This window comes from Oryzias latipes, chromosome 16 (assembly GCF_053564925.1).
Source record: "Oryzias latipes strain Hd-rR chromosome 16, Olatipes_Hd-rR_3.1".
Taxonomy (NCBI): Eukaryota; Metazoa; Chordata; class Actinopteri; order Beloniformes; family Adrianichthyidae; genus Oryzias; species Oryzias latipes.
This window is the reverse complement of record NC_136252.1, coordinates 23,789,873-23,808,072: the sequence shown is the minus strand read 5'-3', so window position 1 is coordinate 23,808,072 and position 18,200 is coordinate 23,789,873. Positions and strand designations below refer to the sequence as shown.

Genomic DNA, 18,200 nt, shown 5'->3' with positions numbered 1-18,200 from the left:
TCAGAGGAAAATCCTGCATGACACAAAGTGAGATGCTTGGCAGAGATGGAAGCGACAGCTCTGAACCTCAGCTGTCGTCTTGTATGACCATTACTTTGAAAAAAGGACGGCTTTGGCAAGAAGGCAACATGTCATTATCTTTTATTTATTCATGTTTTTCTTTAGACATCAAATAAACCCCTGTTTTACAAAACGTCTGTGCTGTGCAAAAAGGAGTACAGAAAGAGACTAAGTAGGATGTCACTCTATAATCAGGCCATAACAGCGACAGAGGAGACGGTTCACGTGGTGCAAGGACTTCCAGAGACTTTAACATTAGTGGTTTCTTACAGTGGATAATTGGAAGCAGGTATGAAACCGTAGTCTCTCAGACATCATAGATGTGAAAGCTCCTGCTCTACTGAGTGGTCTTTAAGATGCTGGTCATGTCCACCACTTGCTCTTTGAATCTCCTGGGTCTTTGCTTCCATTTCAGTGTTACGATCCCTGACGGAGTCGTGATGCTTGCAGATGCAGTTTCCTCAAACACCGACAATGCAGAGCTTTGAAATTCACCTTTGTCCTCATCAATGCACGCACGTACTTCAGAATGTGCCACAAACTCAGATAATGACAAGTCTCACAAGCCCGCTCCGCATGCAGCCTCTTCATCATCTCAAAGTTGGTCGAGGGGTGATTTTATCAGATGTGCACACTGCTTTCTACATCTGTGAACATCCCATTAGATAAGACGAAGGTGTTGTTAGAAGGTGGCTAATGACAGAATAAAGGCCAGCTATCAGACAAGCATTTTAGGCACCAAAACAAAGACGAGACTCACTCAAACATCAATATTGGATGCTTTTCTTGAGTGGTTTTAAGCACATTCACACCTATGATTTAATTACATCTTTTAAATCGCACGACTAATAGCAGGCACATGGAAACCTCACGCAGGACACAGACATAGAGAGCACGGTTCATTCTGTGCATAGATTCGGGACACACTCACACTCGTGGACATCATACTGTAGGCACACAGACTTTACAGACGAAAATGGCAACATCGAAAGACCACTCTTGAGATCAAACACACAATAACACTTCTCAAAAATACAAGCCTGTTGTTCTGAAGAAGTCTTGGGCATGCTGCAGTCTACACTTAAAGTGACAGTGGTTAAATATCTGAAGACACCATTTAACTAATGGGAAAGTTACTGGACTTCATCAAATTGTTATAAGAGCAAATATTTATATAGATTTTTTTTATAATTCTTATATATATTAGTTTAACTCAGTGAATATTAGTATACATAGTATATAGTAGATACAGAATTTATAGATGGAATTTTACATATTAGAATCAAGGTTGGTGTGAAAATTTATTTAGTTTTCCTTTCATTTATTCAGTATGATACAAGAATTGTTTTATGCACTAACAACATTCTGTCATTAAGGTGTTAAATTGGCATACACATGCAGTATTTACAAAAGTGTGTTGTGTGTTGGTGGCTTTTATTTTAGTCCATAAATGAAAAGCCATGTTTCTTTTACCAGATGGGTTTGTGGTTCCCTCACAGATGTAGACCACAAATTAGGTCTGTTCAGCGTCAAACACATTTTTCCTTAGAATTCCCTCGCCTCGTCTGATGATATAATTGTTGAGGCACGTTGATGTCAACATTTTAATAGGATGTCAGTTTTTTGAATCAGGTTCAGTATTAAATTTGACATAGGAAATTGTCTTATGGCTTTAAAAGTTGTTGACACAAAGCCTAATTTTTATTTTTCTGACAAAAAAACACTTCTATGCTCAGACAACTTCAAGCAAAGGCAAGTTAAAAGTCAATAATCTGCTAATCAGCCTCCCAAATGTCTAAATAGTCAAGTCCATTTGTTACCCCTGTTTTTCTCAATTTCTCATGTAATTTTACTGCACACCACGACAGAAGAGCCTAGAATAGAGATGGGCATTCTCATTTATACAAAAACAAGAAGATGCATATCCCTGTTCCACTGAAGATTTGATCCTTTTGATGGTCAATTTAGAAAGAATGATGAGATCTAGAAAAATATTAAAGAAATATGTAAAAATTAATGCTTTTGCCAAATATCAAAACTGTCAGTTTTAACAGAATTTTACAGAACATATTCTGTAAAAAAAACAAAAACGTAGAAGAAAGAACGGTTTAGAACCGTATTTGATGGAATTATCCAAAACGTCATCCTAGGTGATACCTCTAAGTTTTAAATGCCAATCTTACCTTAGTGTTATTAGTTTTTGTGTGTAGTTGAAGTCATGCAAAAATCTTCTTCATGAATGTTTTAGGTCTAAGCTACAAAACTTTATTGGTTCTTAATGGCATTATCTTGGTGTTTGTTTGCCTTTTTTTGCAATCCTGTATGATGATGAATGCAGCTTCAGTGACTTGATGAAATGTTGTAAACGTTTCTGCGTACATAAAAAAAACATCTGACCGAGTTAGCGTTTTAGTAGTAAACTCTGCAAGGAATTTCAGTTGCAGTTTGGCAGTTTTACTGTGAAAATAGTGGAAAACACGGCTTTGATAAGCATTTTTAACAACCACATATGTTATTTGATGAATGTTTCAAATCAGGAAGTAGTGGTGGAAGTGTGGTTCTGTTTGCAGGGTTATTTTCAGGTTCAATGGGTTTCCAGGCTCCAGCTGATGTGGTTTGGGAAGGGGGGTTTGATTGTCTGCAGTGGTGTTTTGATCTGTGGGATTTCCTTTCGGTCTTTTGGTGGGGGGGCACTTCTCAGGTGGATGGAGAGTTCTCGGCCACTGTACCATCCTTGCTCCCCTCTGGAACAACGCTACTTGATTTCAGCTCAACTTCAGGTGTTTTAGGTTTTGCAATCGTGCTCCCAGTACCCAAATGGTCTGGGCTCGGTTTAGAGTCCAGCCCTGGCTCTGGTGTACCATTGATGACGGGTTCCGGTGTGGCCGGTTTGGGGGCCTCAGGTGTGGGAGCCAGGGTGGTTTCCGGTACTGGAGTGGTGGCTTTAGGGGTAGCTGGTTTAGCCTTTGGGCTTGAGCTGGGTAGAGGTTTTGGATCAGCTGTACTCAGACCAGCTGTGGGGTCTGGGCTCGGTTCTGGACTGGGTTTCAAATCTGCTTTCTTGCTAATATCTAACTTTACCTCCTCAGGCTTTTCAGAGGTTGTCTTGATTTCAGGGAGTGGGCTGACTTTGGTTTCAGGAAGTGGGCTGGGCTTAATTTCCACAGTGGGTGGAGCACTTGGCTTGGACTCGGCAGAAGATGGTTGACTTGGTTTGGGTTCAGGAGCAATGGAGATGCTTACAGCCTCAGAATCAAGGATTTGATCAGCGGCATCAGTGTCAGTGTCCAGCGGGAGAGCAGTGTTAAAGCCCACGCCTGAGTCACTGGTCTCTAGATTACCAACACCAACCTCTTTGGAGGAAACCTCCAGACCCTGTTTTCCAAAACACAACAAGAAAAATAAGATTTCTTTGCTGCTTAACTGTCAAAGTTCAAATTGAAATTGAGTCAATATCACATCATACAAAAAAAAAATAGTAAAGTAACTTTGGAAAATCAGAGAACAAATTACAAATTACAGAAAATAAGAGGTTAGAAGAAACAGCACAGCTAAAGAGTAATGCAAGGTTGAAACATTTAAATCAATAAAGGGGAAAAAAACATTTCAGCCTTCATTCAAAAAAATTAGAATTGAAAGAAACTTTCAAGTTTTCTGGGAGTTATTTTCTCTTTTTAAAACCGTTTTGTATTTTTTTAATATACAATCTTTAAAATATTAAACTGGTCAATCCCAGAAGACCTGATTAATCAAATAGAAGAAGTCATTAAAATAACAGCAGATCAGAACCATCTTTTAGCCCCAAAATATATATGCAGTAAAACGGAATTGGGAAATCCATTCTTTGTCAAAGGGGGAAGCCACTGCAAAGATCTGAGACCTGGACAGACGTGATCCGTTTTCTTGATCTTAGTGTGGGCTCTAGCAGCAGCGTTCTGAATAAGCTGCGACTGTCTGAACGCAGAAAACAGCATGAAAATCAGAGGACTATCAACACAACTAAGAGGCTCAATTCCAAGAAAAACCAGCCTTACTTTGATGTCCACCTCAGTGCTCTGAGATTTTTCAGTGTTTTCAGCTTGGGAGTGTTTGGATTCCTCGCTGAGTTTTGTGATGTTCTTCACCACCTACAAAGTTTACAAAATCCAGTCTTAATCCAATCCAAATGGCACTCATCCCTCAAATTATTGTGCATTTGCCTCTCTAACCTGTCTAAATGCTTCTCCCTCATCTTCTTTGCCAGCATTCTGGGCCAGTTTCTCCAAGGCAGCAGCCCTCTTGGCCCTCTTCTTCACTTTGATGAGGCAGGACAGCAGGCAGACAAGCAGAAGGAAAGCCAGCAAACCCAACAGTGCAATGATAGCCACATAGAGTGACTCCAGCCTGTAGGCTACATGGTGCCATAGCAGAAGGGACAGACAGAATAGTGACCTTGCATTAAACTTCCCCTAGTATTCCTCCACATGCACATAGTAAACAATAGATAATGAGTTTTGCTGTGTCCCTGCAACAATACAAATGTTTCTTCTGTCGGTTCTTCACTTACGTTTCACTTCCAGGTGGATGTTGGAGACAACGAACCCCTGCATGTCCTTAATCATGAACACACCTTTGTCTGTAGTCTTAACCTGATCGAGAAAAACAATGGAGCCCTCCAGGGAGAGACGGTCCTGAAAACCCAGCTCTGCTGGAGCCTGAAATAAAAATAATTTGGAAATACAACAGAATCAGGGGTGTGGTAGGAAATAAATAAAGTAAAAAAATTTTACTCAGTGACCTAATTTAAAACACCAGCCACCTTTGTTGAGTATTGATGGCATTTATCTTTAAAATTCTTCTATAAAGACAGGAAACAATAACAATGTATATATAATTAATTATAAAGTTTGTAAAAGCATTATTACTATAACATTTAAAGTTATGTTTCATGTTCTTACATGACTCGTTTCATGGAAAGATGATCTTTAATCAATCTCTCGCTACTGATTCACTTAAACATTTGATTAAAACAAAACAACGCTTTTTTGTACTTCTACTTTTATTTGTAAGTTTTCGTACAATAGTACTTTTAAGAGTTTAATTCATCCTTATATTTAAATATTTAATAAACACATTTGCAGAAAAAAAACAAGTTCAGAAACTGTTGTTCCAACAACGAAAACAGCCCTTCTTGGTCTAGATTAGGCTAACAAACCCAAACCAGGAAGCTACCACCGTTGTTTCTCTTCTTTGTCTTTAAATCCCAATGTAAAGAGCACATAGGGATCATTATTGGAAAAGGTTCTCTTTGCAGTCAATTTGCTTACTTTAAAGAAGTTTCTAGAGCAACTGAATGTTCACACTGCTCACATTTTTAGAAGTTTTTTTGGTCATATTCTGTCTTTATTTATTTATTCTTTTCAACTTGTAGTCAGTGATATATGAGAGAGAAAGACTTTTACATTAGTAAATTCTCCTTTATCCAGGAGGAGATGGGATCCATGATCAGAGCGGTAGTAGAGCTGAACCAAAGAGCTGTTAACAATCAGGTTGATCTTCAGTTTTTTGCCGTATGGCAGGGACACAAACTCTTGGTGTGCTGAGACCCAAAGAGATAAAGAGACAGGAAGCACAGATAAGTAAATCAGAGTTTTGTTCTCATGCCAACAAAATTTCTTGGCACTCACATTTCTTCCTCCAAAGCCACAATAGTCAAGAGGAGATTAGAAGTATGAACAAAAAGGCTCTAAAACAGGCTTTTCTGAAGTAATCAAACACGAGAAATAAAAATAAATAAACGTATGTTCTCACCTTTGACATTTAAACACACTTTCTTCTTGATGGCACCATTGCCATCCATTATGGTGTAGCTGCCCTCATCTGCACCTGTGACAGCGTTGAGGGTGATGGCACGCTCCCCCACTGTGATTCGACCTTGATAGGATGATGTGGCAAGCCCGACAGCAGTTAGCACAACTAGAGCGGGACTGCAGGCGGGAAATACAAGGGGAACAAACTCTTCTCAACTTTTCATGGGAAAGGTTTGGATGCTTCTAAGCACAGGCACGTCTGGAAAAAAAAACTCAGCTCCAATTCTAGGCAATAATCGATACTTTTTAACAGCTCTACCTTGATGTCTGGTTTGCCTCCACTGCCTTGGGTCGGAACTCCACAGTGATGGTAGGCTTTGCCTCCCACAGATTTATAGGGAAGTCGCCCCCATAGTTGATCATCTGTTCATAGGTGCAATCTAAACAGTATAAAAGTAGAGGATATGGCATAAAACGAACAAATACTTATAATAAAACAAACAGAATGACTGCAGATCACCGATTGGGTACGTCAACGACACAAAAAGGACAGGGAAGATTGGATAGAAGCATATAGAAGCATAGAGGAGGGGGATGGACCAGCCTGTCAGATGTGGAGAAAAGAGGACAGACTGTAGAGAAACAGAGGAGCAGGAGTCAAGATTTATCAGGCTGATAGGAGGGAAAATGTAATGATAGGGAGGAAACAGAAGGAAAAGAAAAGACAAGCTAAAGGCAGAGTAACAGCAGGACGAGGCAGGAAGGAGGAGAGTTAAAAGAACAGCATGACCACTGCCTGACAGAGCCACATTACTCTGTCACACACAAAAAAAACCCTCTCATTATCCCAGTCCATGCACGGAGCATGTGGTGCCCTTGTAGACTACAGTCATGTTTATTATTGTGCTGGATTTGTGTGGTTTGTGTAATGTCTGCTTCTAATCCAGATGGGGACGTAGACTTGACTTGACTGGTTCTAACATTTTAAGAGATTTTGACATCTGGTTGATTTAAAACATTCCAGGGGTGTTTTTTCTTCCTTTTTTTGTTTTGTTTTTTGTCATCAGAGCCACTCAAAGTAAAAACTGACCACAACTTGCAAGCAGAGACAAGTGAACATCTTTGGTAAACCAGCAGATGATTAATTTGGGCTGCGAGCTGATTGGCTGCTGGTCCTCCTTAATATTAGAATCAGCAAGATTTAGCAAACTTTACATGAAAGAAGATACGTGTGTGTGTATATATATATATATATATATATATATATATATATATATATATATATATATATATACACACACACACACACACACACATATGTACATATATCTGATGATTGATTTATATATATAAATATGTATATACACATATATATATACTGTATATTATATACACATGTACACATATATACCCATATATGTACATATATCTTTTGATTTAAAAAATAATGTATTTATTTTCTCAACACTACATCACTGCATTTTAAGACTTGAATTACTTTATTTGCTCGTAAAAATGTTTTACAACTGCTCAGACTCAAGCATGTGTTCTACATTCATGTACACTTAATAGTTATGATGAAATTATTGTTCTAACAGTTATAATTTTGTTCAGGATGGAGGATGGCTGAAAACTCTTCAATGTCATCTAAAGGTTACTTATAATAGCTATTTTAAGAGTTTAAGAGTTACAGTTTGGACAGATTCTCATTTTTTACAATAATCTGAACTGCATATGATAATCCCAAATTATTTGGAATGAAATGGAAGCTAGCCAGTGTAATTATATTATTTTGGGTTGTTTCTAGCATTCTTTTTATTTAATCCCATGAGAAAATCTCATTTGAAAATTAGCTCTAAAAAAATATTGACCCAAATCAAACCTGGAGTGACAAAAGAAATTCTGTTCCTGTGAATCATTTAGACATCCAAACCCATGTTGTATGTGCGTTTAAGTTTTGCTGTTCCATGCGATTGTTGCATGAGAGACCATTCCCAGATTTTCATGTCGTGCAGTACCTCGGACCGTGAGCCTGATTCGGTGGACACCGTTTGGATCCTTCAAGGTGTACAGGCCCTCATCCCCTTCACCAACACTCTGGATGATCAGATGGTCGCGGTTAAGGGTGAGTGTGTCCTGTCTGCTGCTGACCAGCTTTCCTCCCCTCATAAGGAGGACAGGAGCTCGAGGATTAGACCTGTTTGTAAACGAGACCTCCAGCAACTGCGATGGCAGCAGAATGTAAAAATCCTCTCCATGGAATAAGACCTTTGACTCCTCATCTGGATAATATTGCAAAAGAAAACAAAAAATAGCAAAAACAAGTAAATCTCATAAATCAGTTTAAGTCAGAGATAATGCACCAGCAAAAAAATGTTTTACCTTTCACAGATGTGGACAAAGCTGAAAAGAAAGAAGAAACTGTTATCTTGGCTTTTTTTTTTAAGTTCTGTATGTGGCAACTAGGAAATATGTGTGTTTTTCATATTTTCCATTGTGGCTTTGCTGAACTGGAAATTGCTTAACTGTCAAGATTAGGCATCAGCAACTTTTAATACTACCCAAAAATATATAAAGAAAAACAAACTTAGACTGGTTTGCATATTTAAAATTGCATTGTTTTCATATTACTTCATGAAGGTAAAGTTAAAAAACCGCAGAACCTATATTTGAAAAACAGGTTAACTCTGATTGTGACTCTTGGCCTTTTCTTCTAGTCAGTGCAAAAGGCTTTTTACTTAACCTTTTCTGACACATCCTATTCAAAATACGATTGTTTTTACTCTGCATCTTTTTTTATCGAACTCAAATCTCAAAAAAGGGAGATGTGATGCAAATAAAACATCACAATGCAAAATTTGTATTTTAAATGTGTCAAATATAACATATAACATCTATCTTCTCATTGGTAAGTGCAAAACACACCAAGTAGTTTATTTAAAAAAAATGTTAACCTCATTTCTGCTTTTTTATGTTTGATGATCCTTCTCTTGTAAAATGACATCAAAGCTCAGTCTAAAATGTACCGGTAGTCAGAAATGTCAGTCTGATGTGCATGAATTTTGCATAACTAAGTCTTAAATATATTTATTTTTAGTGTAGACATTAAATCAAGCAAAATTACAGTTTTTACGCACCTACTCCAATGACAAAGCTCAGAGCAATCACTTTAAGAGTCATCATGCCAGATTGTTTTGTTTCTGAAAAAAAGAAAGAAAGAAAGAAAAAATCAAGAGTCATCCACATTCATGCTGTTGTTCGCAGCTTTCAGTGCATCCAGCTTAACCACAATGAGGTATTATGTAAATCAGATGCAAATAAAAAACACGCAGTTATGGAGATTTTTTAAAAATGGATTACAAATGAAAACACTTTCCTGCATTTGGTTATGTTAGCATCAATATTCTAAACCACAAAGATTCCTTAAAAAATGTGCAACCTGTTGGTTTTTTATGGGAAGAAGATAGATATTTAAATATGAAAAGCGTTGAAGGTCAAGACCACAGCTCAAAAACCATGTGGCTCAAACAGGACCATGAAACAGAAAAAGGAGAGGCAAATACTTATAAAGTGAAAATACAACCAGGATGCAGCTTGTATATGAATAAGAATACAGACATATCTTTTGAACTAAAAATACATAAAACCTAATAAAAATATCTGGGGAGCATGCAGCCGAAGTGCATCATTGAGATGGAAACTGATTATTTTAACAGCAGTGGAATTGAGAAGATAGCAGTTTAAAACAGACTGTCATTTAAATTGGTTTACATTTAAAAGCTTAGGAAGGAAATGGAGGGGAGGGAGACCTGCAGTGACTATTTGTCAGTTCAGTTTTGATTAATAAATGTCATTTTTGGATAAAGAAAGCTTTTCATCGAGTCAACCCCTTTTCCATGTCATCGATGTGAAAAGCTGTTTTTTCCCCTTCTATTGTTGCGACTCCTGTACAGTCGGGCTGTTGTTTGATTGTGGTGGGTAGAGCACATAGCTGTCCTCTTGAGGTTTATAGAGAAATCAAACAGGAGTGTGGTTCTTTTAGACAGCTTTATTACATCACCACTAAACCATGTTATATGACATTGATCAAAGCTGTCAAGTGTTGCACTTCCATGGGTGTCTCATCAGCCCTTTAGTATTGTTTCTTTTTTCTGAAGACATTGACACTTTTGTCAAACATCAGAGTGTTGCAGACTGTTTTTTAAATGTTTGAATTTGTATAGAAATGCCTTTTTAAAAGGGAACTTAGAAAAAAAATGAGACAGGGTGCACTGCATTTAACCAATATTAGAAATGGCAGCACTCAATGAATAAAAAAGCTCTAAATATTAATTTGGTTTTTACAAGACAAATTGTGAAAGTGTCAAAGAAAACTGTTTTCGACTGTGTGCCGAAGTAGCGTCACACAGGTTGCAGGACAGAGCCTGAACATGAGCCTTAGTTGTTTTTTTGTTTTTTCTCTTTTCTCCCAGCCCAGTAACAGTTTATAGTTTTGTGGGACAAATCATTCACATTTCATGTTTTGTTTAATTCTAAGGGTGCACACTTGGTTTTAAACAGAATCTCACTCACCATCAAAGTTTTCCGCCACCAACAGCCAAACCAGAACAATGGACAAATCAGCATTTATATCCACAGGAAACAGGAAGTGACTTCACATTGTTTTTTTTGCTTTGTTCCCCTTTTTGTCTAATTGATTTTGTTTCAAACCTATTTCTGTATTTCAATAGTTGTTGTTTTTTTTTCTGTTAAATATCTGTAAGTTTGGAGTTATGTTGATGAATCTTCTAGTAAGTTGTTTTAAGGAATTGTTTGGGTAATTGGCCTGTGGGAGGGGCTAAGCCTTTATAAGGGGTGAACTTTTCTCAGTTGAGGGACAGCAGTCTTGGTTGCAGTGGTGGCAACAAGCTCTCCCAGAATCAGCTGAATTCTTTGTCTGATTGTTATTTTTTTGGGAATCAATAAAATCCCATTTTTGAACTTTTGAGTCTGCTGGCTTGGCCATCTTATTTGAGTTATTTATTTTTTTGGTGCTGAGAAGAACCCTGTCACAGACTGTGTAAAGACAAATGGTTGCTGTTTCAGCTTTTGCTTAACAGTTCCAGCTGTCTACAATGTGGTTTCATGCACTTTTTCAGTATTACCTCCTTCAAAGGCCCTAATTGATCATTTTAAAAGCCTGTCAAGGAATTTCTTTGCTAGTTGGAATGTAACTGGTTGAATGAGCCTGCTGTTCCCCACCCGCTAGTGGAGTAATGGAGACTACCGGTAGTTCCCATTTTGTCAACTGGGGTTGCTTTTAGCCCAAGGTCACCTTAACATTCTTGGTCTGTTAGGTTATCTTGTAAAAGCAGACCCAGTGGTCTTTTAATGATTATGCCGTTTTTAGCCAAAATAATAAAATAAAAAAGTGTTTTTTGGGACATAGTTTCTACAAAACAGAAGTTGCTTCAATGTGCCTCTGAGCTGTAGGCAGTTGTTGGCACAGAGTAAACCCATCCTTACTTCCCATCATCCATCTGTTCCATCCCCATCTAACATTACCGGTACATCAAAATGGCAATCAATATCAGAGCTATTCAGCTGTACAGTTTTAAACAGAATGCCAACTCAGAGTAAGAAAACGAAGATGTGCATGGATCTAGTTGTCTACAAGTGGATGCATCAGATTGGAGAGGAGTCGGAGGCTTGTGGCCTGTCGTTGCAGCTTCATTACAGCTACAAGCTTCCAACAGGATTTTTTCATCTGCTCCTGATTCACCACAATTTGAATAAAGGAATACTTAGAAATGCCTTTTTAAACTTAATTTCTTAATATGTGTCCTCCATCATTAGAAAAAGATCACAAGAACATGTAAAAAACACTATTTTCATCAGTGTGGATCCCTCCTTCCATCAATTTACGTAACTGTATCTGTATCCCTTTTGGGGTCACAGGGTTGCCAGGGCCTGTCCCGGCTTCTGTGGGGCGAAGGCAGGATACCCCCTGGACAGGTTGCCAATCTGTTGCAGGGCCACACAAGCACTCCCACACACACAGTCACACATGCACACCTACGGACACTTCAGAATAACCAATTACCCTATGAAGCAGGTTTTTTGTGTGTGGGAGGAAGCCTGGGTGTATGTAGAAAACCCACACATACACAGGGAGAACATGCAAACTCCACACAGACAGGTCCCAGGTGGGTTTCAAGCCAGGGTCTTCTTACTGTGAGTTGAGTACACTGACCACTGTGTCACCCCTCTTTAAACATTTTACTACTGTTCTACCAGACAGATGTGGGTGTTTGAGGAACCTCTTGAGGGAAGTGGTCTCAACTTCTCTTAGACCGTCATCGTGTCAGAATTTCTTCACTACTTAACAAGTAGCACACAAACTACTAAATAGTGCGGCACTATGTAGTGCAGTGTATTTTAAAAGCAATCCGGACACCATGCTCACGACTTTTTTTTTTTTAAAAAGCGGATATGACGTCATCCATTTCACGAAGTGAAAATCTAATCAAAATGAGCGTTTTGCGACGATCATTAATGAGTCCACAGTCTTCCGAAGATAAAAATGTTGATGATTTATTTAAAAATACATTTAAATTCATTTTTCTGGTAAAAAATGTTCAGACGCGATGCATTGTGGTTCGCCGATCTAGTGAGCATCGATTCACACTGTTTTTTTTCCGCAGACTTCTAGGAAGTTTCCAGGGCACTGGATTTTTGAATTGTAGATTCGGACAACACTACAAAATGGCGAATGCACTATATAGTGCACTATATAGGGGTTAGGGTGGGAATTCGGACAGACACTACAATTCCAAAATCTAGTGCCCTGGAAATTTCCCATAAACCCCATAAAAATGAATGTAAATTGTATTTATTGTTAATCATCCAGATTTTCATCATCAGAACACCATGGATTGATAAAAAGTCTTTATGAAACGTTCATATTTACTAGATTTTGACTTGGGCAAATGGGTGGCACCATATTTGCTAATTAAAACAAAACAAAAAATGTCGTGAGAATGTGTCAGAATTGGCTGAAAATACAAGGCACTAGATTGTCACACAACAGTCTTTTAGGGGTTACGGAAAAGTATCCATGGGCGAGGTCTGAATTCCTTCTGCTATCATGAGGTCCAAACTGAGAGAAGTTGGCTGTGTGAAACTGAGCCATCTCCCGCTTTAGATCTTGATGACTCACTCACTAAATACACAAATACACAGACCGCTTTCGAGGCTTCAAGAAAAGGTTTGTGTTTCCCTGCAAAGAATATTCTCAGTATTTTTTCGTAGGTTGAACCCTGACCAATGGAATGTTGTGTCTCAGCAGGTTTTGCCTCCCTTCCTGTTTCCTCTGCTTGTGAGAAGAGGCAGAAAAGAGGAGTCTTCCAAGTTTTGGATGCTTCAGAAGAAGACTTTGAATACCATTGTGAAGCCTTGGAATCGACTGAATCTTCTCTGACGTGGTCCCTCTACTCAATCTCTGTTGATTTTATTGTTTTACATGGGATCATACAGTCATCTGGTGCACCGTAATCCTGTCTTGGGGGATGATTGTCCTTTAGTTTAGCAGCAAATGAGTATGTGATCATTGAATCGCAGGGCTAAATTACCACTTTTGACTGTTTTATGGTTTGGGAAACGTTTTTCTTTTTACTGTTTCAGTTATGGTCTAAAGTAATCAATTTAGAAGAAACATTTTTTTTTGTTTTTTTGTCTTATTTCAAAGGAAGCAAAGTTAGAAAAAAAAAGAAATAATCAAATTCAGATGGTTGAAAACACGGGAGCCAGTTTAGCTCATGCTGGTTTGCGGCGCCTTCCATCCGTGAAACCCGAGTTCGACTCCGGGCTGCTCCCTGTTCCCTTCTCTACCTCTGCTGGTTCCAAGCCCAGTTTGAGAAGGTTGCGTCAGGAAGGGCATCCGGCGTAAAACATTCCCAAATTTACCATGCGACTTGTTCGCTGTGGCGACCCCTGATGGGAGAAGCCGAAAGTGGAAGAAGAAGATGGTTGAAAACGCATTCCGACGTCTCTGCTGATGGTCAAATTGAAGTTTTACAGAGTCAAGATGTTTTGGTAAGTGCTGCAATAGAAGGTTCTATTTATAGTTGCCTGATTAGTTTTGGTTTTACTGTTTGCCATTATAGGTTGTCAATCCAAATTGCTTCCCTACCCACTTTGGCTTCTGCCAATCCCTACGTTTATCCCTCTATGTGGAGAGATATGGGGGTGAAAAAACTGTGGCTTCAAATTCGGATGTTATTACCGCTTGATGACGTCATAGATAGTCATCATGGGTTTTGTTACTTTAAAAAGTCGTGCAAAAACAAAAACTCATTTTGGTGTCCCATTGAGACATAAAATACTTAAATGTAAACATCTGTGGTTCAGAGCCAACCCACGTGAAGAAATGTGCTTCACCCTGCCGGCAGAGGGATACCATTAACTATATTCTATCCTGCTCAAAAAATAACCTACACATTCAAATGTCCCTACAATTGGAGCAACAGGAAGGAGCCAGGGGAGGACATGGAAACAATTTGGATTCATCTGTGTCTTTCTGCCCTGCTTTGTTTCGCATTGACTGTGCTGTCTCAGAGATCCCTGCAGTATCTGCAAATCTAATCTACCTGACATTGTCTAGAGGTCACTTATGGACAACTCAAATAAAATCCACCCAAGAAACCTTCCTTATTTTTGTACAATAAACGAGTAACGATCAGTCTTCATCTGTTAGAGACTGTTACGAATAGAGAGGCCCTCTTTTCACAAAAATGTTCATAATAATCCATCTAGTTTTGGATGATTGTCATTTGATGATTTTTTTAGGTAAATCTTTGAATATAAGAACAATTGTATAAATATTTTAGGTTATGCACTAACTTTAAATTAAATACTATCTGAAATAGGAAAGGCAGCTCAAGGCCCTTATGGCTTTACTGTAATGGAAAATTTAAGGAGGAATGCGGAAGCAGGATTATGGTGATGTAGCAAAGGCATCTGAGGCCAAGACGTGGGGGGAGTGGTACAGAAGTGCTGCAGTTTTCATTTACAAAGCCCAGAAGGGGACTGGGAGGGGACACCTGCAGTGTTTGCAGTTTAGTTCCTCATAACACACACGATCAAGGCGCAGGAATCTTTGCTACTCATACCAGACATCACATTTGTCGGTGGGGAGGGGGGTGGCACCATGAGTGAGCATTTTCCTCACATCTTTCCTTTGTAAAATGTGAAAATATTTCTGAACCAGATCAAAAAGACCCAAATTATTCTTTGCTGCTACAAAAGAACAATCAGAGTGTCACACAAGAATTCACACACTGCCTCTCCACTGTTTTCCACACTCTGAGCAGAGAGCCTGAAAGCCTTTTGTTGTATTGCAGACGAAATGTGGAGCAAAACATGCGTCACACAGAACACTGTCTCTGGAGGAACAATTCCTTTAGAATGTTTCGCAATTCATCAGAGAGACTTGGGTTGTTAGCATTCCTTGGTGGTTTGAAAGCTGTAGCATCATGTGCTGACCATTGACCCTTTTACAGGTAATTACCAGACCAATGTTGGAGCAGGATTGGTGAAGGGAAGCGTGTCCATCTGTTTGTCACAGCAGTGACTCTCAAAGACACAAGAAACATGAGGAAAAAAATGCAACATTTTCTTAGCAGTTTCAGCATTTGAGGCATAAATATATATATATATATATATATATATATATATATATATATATATATATATATATATATATATATATATATATATATATATATATATATATATATAAATATATATATATATGTTTCTGGACAAGCACGTATTTGCATTTTTTAATCACAAATTTTACTTTTCCTTTTGCACGTTTTCTTCTTGCCTCAGATTTTCCTTGCAATTCTCTTTCTTTTCAATCCTCTGTACTTTATATAATCCAAACGCGTGCGTCCCACTCTGAAATCAAAGCCTTGGCCTGTGTTCCCTCAAACTCCCAAATTCAGCCCACTTGAGAGAGACAGACACGTCTTTGTCCATCATGCCGGAAATGCCTTTAGTGACTGCAGATGTGGGGAACCTACAAAGCAATCTCTGTACCTCGATCATTTCTCCTTCATTTTCTCTCTATTCCTCCTCACAGGAAACAGGCGCAGGGGGGGGGGCAAGTCACCCCAATATTGAGAATAGATGATCGAAGTGGGGATGCTGTTTTCATCAAAAAATCATAATAATGCACTTACAATAGTAACTGGTGCATAGAAAGCTTACTTTAGGTTCAAACCCGTTTAAAAACATGCAGACAAATTTTGCATTTCTGAACTTCAGAGCAGCCTGTAGCAGCTGACAACCAATTTCTTCAAAGCCCACTGCAGTGAAGTGAAGGATAAGACAGGCTTCTACAATATTGCTTGCACCTGTCAGATCGCTTCAAATCAATGGACAAGAGAGGATATCAGGGAGGGGATGCAGACCACAAGCAATATGAAAGCAGGAAACTTAAAATAAATAGCAAATCATTTGAAGGTAAAGAGGATAAGTATGTCCATAAGGAGGATTCTGAATGCAGAAATTGAAGGGAGGAGGGCCAGCTTGCAGGATGAGGACACTGCAGGCGAGAGACGCCTCCAGGCCATAGCAACCCCCCACCCCCCTAAAAAAATGCATAAGCCTCATATGTTAGACATTATCTTCTTTGGGAGCAGACCTAAAAAGTTCCTGTCATAATTATATTTATTATTTTTTAATTGTCCATTTCATTTTTAATAACCTTTTTTTTTTAAATCTACTGACAAATGTAATCAAATAAAAATAAAATGAATACTAAAATGACAGATCTTACTGGTTCTCTGTTCAAAACCGACTCATTTCACACCTTTCCTCGCTCATCAACCTTTGCAGCTCAGTTTGGACCAGTCTCATCCAAGCCGGGATATCCAGACAGGCGCATCAAGCAAAAGCAAAAAAAAAAAAAAAAAAACCTGCAGAATTTAACCCGTCCCGCGCCAGACTAATTTAGGACACGCGCCAGGCTCACATGTATGTTCTGCAGAGGGGGATAAAAAAAAGAGAAGATTCGAGGGGGTGTGGTGGAGGGCAACATGCCGCTCTGCAGCTCACCTACCTTTAGGTGACCGGTTAAATATGCTGAGCAGTCGCAAGATGCTGAGGATGCTCCTCAGGAGTGAAAAGCTGCGCAAACGTCGCCTGCTTCCTCCCTCCTTCTGACTGCCTCTCCTTCAACCTCTCCCCCCCTCCAGCCCTCAAAGCGCCGCACTTCGCGGATGGGGCTTAACATTTGAAAGGAGACCAGAATATGTCGGGCTCCGGCTGCTCTCGGAGACACTCGACTCCTGTCGGAAATCACCGGCGACCCATTCGCACCCCCCAAAACCACTGCTGGTCATCACGCAGCGCCCGCATCGTTAACATGAGCGGGGAGCGCAGCAAAAAATCACTTTGAGGCCAGGAGACGGAGCAGTTTCAAAGTCACTTTCAAAATAGGATGAAAATTATATCCAAAAAAAGTGGAAATCTACATGTTTTAAAAACATTTCAACGCAAAAAATCCTATGAAAACTAAAAAAATAAAATAAAAAATCAACATCCATGTATTTAAATAACAAAAGCAATTAATGAGGAGAATTGAGAATAATTTAATTATTTTGCCATCAAACAATAACACACTTTTAAAAAAATCAGTTTTCAACTACATCAAATGGCAAATTTGTCAATTTATGTGAAAAGTTTTTGAACACAATATTAAAGAGGGTTATTTCTGTTAAATTAATGTCTGACTTAAACATTTGATCATGTTAGAAAAAGAGTCTATTTTAGCAAACTGGTTAGAACAAGAATCAAGATTGATCTAAAATTAGTTTTTTAGCTTGTATTTTTTTCTTTCAAAAGCTACTGTTGGGGTTTATTTTCATGTCATTGATAGGGTTTTGATAGATTGCTACCACATGCATGCGTTTCTCAGGATGTCTCAGGATGACAATTAATTACCTCTTCCTGAAGCCAGAAAAAACTGAGGTCATTATACTAGGTCCTAAAAACCTCAGAGATGCTCCGTCTGATCAGACAGTCTCCCTGGACAGCATAAATATAGGCCCCCAATTCCACAGTTAGAAACCTTGGGGTTTTATTTGACCAGGATTTATCATTTAAGGCTCACATATCTCAGGCGTGTAGAACTGCCTTTTTTCACCTGCGCAATATAGCTAAGATCAGAAATATTCTTTCTAAGAGTAATGCTGAAAAACTCATTCATGCATTTGTTACGTCTAGACTGGATTACTGTAACTTTGTTAGCAGCGTGTCCTAAGAGTTCCTTAAGAAGTCTCCAGCTTGTTCAGAACGCAGCAGCTA

General features: G+C 38.8%; 1 protein-coding gene across 4 annotated transcripts; it reads right to left on the bottom strand.

The window, feature by feature from the left end:
• Window positions 1–124: 124 nt before the first annotated feature.
• Window positions 125–17,227, bottom strand: LOC101173090 (uncharacterized). 4 transcript variants are annotated; one of them, XM_023964447.2, is made up of 12 exons: window positions 16,954–17,223; window positions 16,705–16,875; window positions 8,987–9,049; window positions 8,232–8,252; window positions 7,868–8,131; window positions 6,169–6,289; window positions 5,851–6,026; window positions 5,502–5,638; window positions 4,607–4,754; window positions 4,269–4,450; window positions 4,095–4,187; window positions 125–3,435 (listed from the first exon to the last, which is right to left on the bottom strand). In XM_023964447.2, exons 3-12 carry the CDS (start codon window positions 9,030–9,032, stop codon window positions 2,758–2,760), a joined length of 1,866 nt encoding a protein of 621 aa, XP_023820215.1. In that variant the 5' UTR covers window positions 9,033–9,049; window positions 16,705–16,875; window positions 16,954–17,223; the 3' UTR covers window positions 125–2,757. The 4 variants fall into 4 exon arrangements, with proteins under 4 accessions (XP_023820215.1, XP_004078264.1, XP_023820217.1 ...); XM_004078216.5 differs by lacking the exon at window positions 16,705–16,875 and having other exon boundaries at window positions 16,954–17,227; XM_023964449.2 differs by lacking the exon at window positions 16,954–17,223 and having other exon boundaries at window positions 16,672–16,875.
• Between the last annotated feature and the right edge of the window lie 973 nt (window positions 17,228–18,200).